The sequence below is a fragment of the Peromyscus eremicus genome, chromosome 1 (genome assembly GCF_949786415.1).
Source record: "Peromyscus eremicus chromosome 1, PerEre_H2_v1, whole genome shotgun sequence".
Taxonomy (NCBI): Eukaryota; Metazoa; Chordata; class Mammalia; order Rodentia; family Cricetidae; genus Peromyscus; species Peromyscus eremicus.
Genome location: NC_081416.1, coordinates 188,447,492 through 188,451,138, shown reverse-complemented (window position 1 = coordinate 188,451,138; position 3,647 = coordinate 188,447,492). Strand labels below are relative to the sequence as shown.

The following is a 3,647-nucleotide window of genomic DNA, read 5'->3' as shown; positions in this document are numbered from 1 at the left end:
TCCAGTTGTAAAAGCAACATGAATAAATTATTTTGGACAACTTACATTTATTTGGTAAACACTACAGTGAATTTGCAGCATTCAGTTATTTTATGATGCTCTTTGAAAATATAAAAAATGTATATTTGTCCTTGAATTTATTCTATATATTATGATAGCACCCACTGAGATGAGGAAGGGAAATGAGATTTGTGTTGCAGGACACCTCAGACAATCAAAAAATACAATGCACATACATAGCACAGTTAAAGATCTCAGACAGATCATAAATACCTCCTCATATGTGAAAGTGAGATCCTGTGACCTCTAGGAAACAGAGCAGATAACAACTTCTCTGAACTCACAATATTCCCTTAAGAGCTAACAGCAGGAAATTGCAATTCTTCTTTGCTAATGGTCACCAGGGGACAAAAGTTCAGAGCAAAGTTCTTGCCTGCTCAAGCCTGCAATGTCCGTTGCAACTTCAAGTAAAATAATAATTGCAGGTCAGAGGGGAGGGGAGGTCACAGAATCACAGACCATATCTCAGGCACTGGCTGCCTTCTCTCCAGCTGACCTCCTCCAGATCTTTGTGGCCATGGAGCTTCGATCAGCATGCTGGGAAGAGATGGGGTGCTGAGAGTGTAGCAGACTGCAACCTGAGATCAGAGAAGAAAAGAAAACGTGCGAGTCTTGGTAAGTGATCACAGGAGACATCAGGAGACCACCTGAATGATGGCAAGGACACAGAAGACACAGAGAACAGAAATGGATCAGGGAGAAATGAAGTGTGGGGTCCTAGAAGCACTTCATCCTAATTCTGACTTAGCCCATTCCACACCGTCAGTGCCTGCTGTGCTCTGTCACACTGGAAAAGAAGTCTGGTGCTTAGGGGGTCTCAAAATGTCTCTGTAAGAAAGCAGGGTTTCCATTATGAGGAGATTTTAGTAGGGTGCCTGATAAAGGAGTGTCACTGTGGCCATTGACACTGCTTAACTTTTTGGGAAATTTATATCTATGAATATTAGTCTCCTTGGTGCTCTTTTGCACAGTGGTAAGTGTGCACAATGATGGACTTGGTCATAAACTCTACAGATGATTCTTTCACAGGGTATTGTGTCATAGATTCTGAAATGGGTTTGTATACATTTTTCTATAAAATATTTGTAAGTAACTTTTATAAATGAAAGCAGATTAAAAAGTACGTTCTCCGGGTGGTGGTGGAGCAAGCCTTTAATCCCAGCACTCGGGAGGCAGAGCCAGGTGGATCTCTGTGAGTTCCAGGCCAGCCTGGGCTACCAAGTGAGTTCCAGGAAAAGGCGCAAAGCTACACAGAGAAACCCTGTCTCGAAAAACCAAAAAAAAAAAAAAAGTACGTTTTCATGACAGTAAATTTCTTGTAATAATCATTTGTAACTCCATCTAATAAGCATAATACATTTTAGCACTTCCATTGATACAACTCATAACTTCATGATTGTAATTTGAAGCAGAACACGTTGCATAAAATAATGCAATCCTACCTACAGTTGCATGTAAATGTAGGTCTCATTTGCACAAAACATTTTCTCTGCCTCTGAGTGAGGGTGTAATTAATGGAAACAGTATTCTTAATGGTTTGAAAATACCCAAATTAATAAAAATGCCAGTATTTTTCCTGTAGATGTAGTTAGAGGAATTTAAATGAAGGCAGTTATAAATATTATTTCTTTATGCCCTCAAATACTGGGATTAAATCTTTTGTCACATATTTGAAAACATTCTCTTCAAATAGACTGTTAATTATGCTTGTGCAGGACATTGAAAATGGGAAGACTAAACACATAGGTGGATTCTATGGAATATCCTATACTCACTCCTAAATTTTTCTCTGAATCTAAAATATTCTAAACATTAATGTTTATTAACATAGTAATTACACTTCCAACTTTGTCCATGTTTGAAGTTTTCACTTTTTACATTTCATGTTACAATTACAGCCCTAATTTATAGAACTGAACGCTTGTGTCATTAGTCGCAAAATCACTTCATTTGGGTGTCAATACAGAGATTAGCTGTAATCTTAAATTAATAATAATTTTCTTGTCATCTTATCATATTTTACATGGATTCAAGCTTGTTTTTCACAGTAAAATGTGTGTCATTTGATTATTGGCCAAGTTTCAAAATGAGTCGTGACTGTGTTTCAGGGAGGAGCCAGGCCACTGGATATATTTTGTTCCTGTCCTGTTGAGATATTACTGCCCCTTTGCACATTCCAAAGAGTATGAATCTAAAAATATTGAAGCACTTTGTGCCCCATTCCACTGCCTTCATGTATGACATTCATGTCAAAGTGGTAGATGCCCTATAGGTTGAATGTATCTTGTGGACTCATTCAGAATTGATAATCACTATCCTGTGTCCTGTGACAAAGTGCATGTGGTCTCCACCTTATCTTTTCATGCAAAATGCTCAGTCTGAGTTCAGAAACTGGCAGCATGACAGACAGTGAGCTGTCTGTAAGAGTGGTCATCTTGTCTCTGACTATTATTGGATTTCTGGGGAATTCCTTGCTTCTCTACCACTATCTGTTTCTTTACCTAGCAAGGTACAGGTTAAGGTCTACAGACTGGGTTCTGATGCACCTGATTGTAGCCAACATCTTAACTGTCCTATTTAAAGGAGTGCCACACACAATGGCTGCTTTTGGATTGACAGATTTCCTCAATGATACTGGATGCAAATTGGTTTTCTCTTTTCACAGAATAAGTAGGGGTGTTTGTATTGGCAGTACCTCCTTCCTCAGTGTCTTTCAGGCCACCATCATCAGCCCCAGAGATTACAAGTATTCAGAGCTTAAAATAAATTCACACAAGTACATCCATTACTCTATGTACCTGAACTGGGCAATTCATTTCCTTATAAGCAGTATCAATCTTGTGCACATGAGAGCAAAATACGGAAATGATAGCACAGCAAGTCTGAAATCCTATTTATACTGCTATTCTGTCCGTCATGACCAAACCAGTGACTTCCTGTATGCAGCATTGCTGTCAGCTCCTGATATTCTTTTTCTGGGACTTATGCTATGGGCCAGTGTCTCCATGGTCATCACACTGTACAAGCACAAGCAAAGGATGCAGCAAATGCCCAGGGCCAACATCTCCTCCAGATCCTCCCCTGAGTCCAGAGCCTCTAAAACCATTCTTCTCCTGGTCATTACCTTTGTCTCCTTTTACACACTCTCTTCTGCCTGTCAATTTTTTGTGACTCTTGTGTATAATACCAGATTGTCTCTGGTGCATGTGACTGCAATGGCCTCTCTATTTTTCCCCACTGTTTGTCCTTTTCTCCTCATGAGCCATGACTCCTCCATATCCAGCTACTGCCTGCCCTTGAAAATGAACAGACATTTCCCCAAAGTCTCTGACCAAGAGTTAAATTGAAAGCTGCTGCCCAGTTCTTACTTTGTTATTGAGTCATTCTCAAAGAATAGTGAGAGTAATCACACTCATGCCACATGACTTTTGAGGCTATTACAGATGAACCATCATATTGCTGTGAATGCAGGTGAGTGTGTTCATACACACACACACACACACACACACACACACACACACACACACACACGTTATTTGGTGTGTAATTTTTTTTGCACAAGCATGTGAATGGACTTATTTAAATCA

The 3,647-nt window shown here is 39.5% G+C and overlaps 1 protein-coding gene across 1 annotated transcript; it reads left to right on the top strand.

Annotated features, from left to right (window-relative positions):
- Nucleotides 1-2,429: 2,429 nt before the first annotated feature.
- On the top strand, nucleotides 2,430-3,407 carry LOC131902671 (vomeronasal type-1 receptor 4-like). The gene has a single exon (XM_059253687.1). The coding sequence runs from the start codon at nucleotides 2,430-2,432 to the stop codon at nucleotides 3,405-3,407; it is 978 nt and encodes a 325-aa protein (XP_059109670.1).
- The last annotated feature ends 240 nt before the right edge of the window (nucleotides 3,408-3,647 follow it).

Coding starts and splice junctions, on each gene's coding strand:
- LOC131902671 (XM_059253687.1), top strand. CDS start 2,430: ATGCTCAGTCTGAGTTCAGAAACTGGCAGCATGACAGACAGTGAGCTG.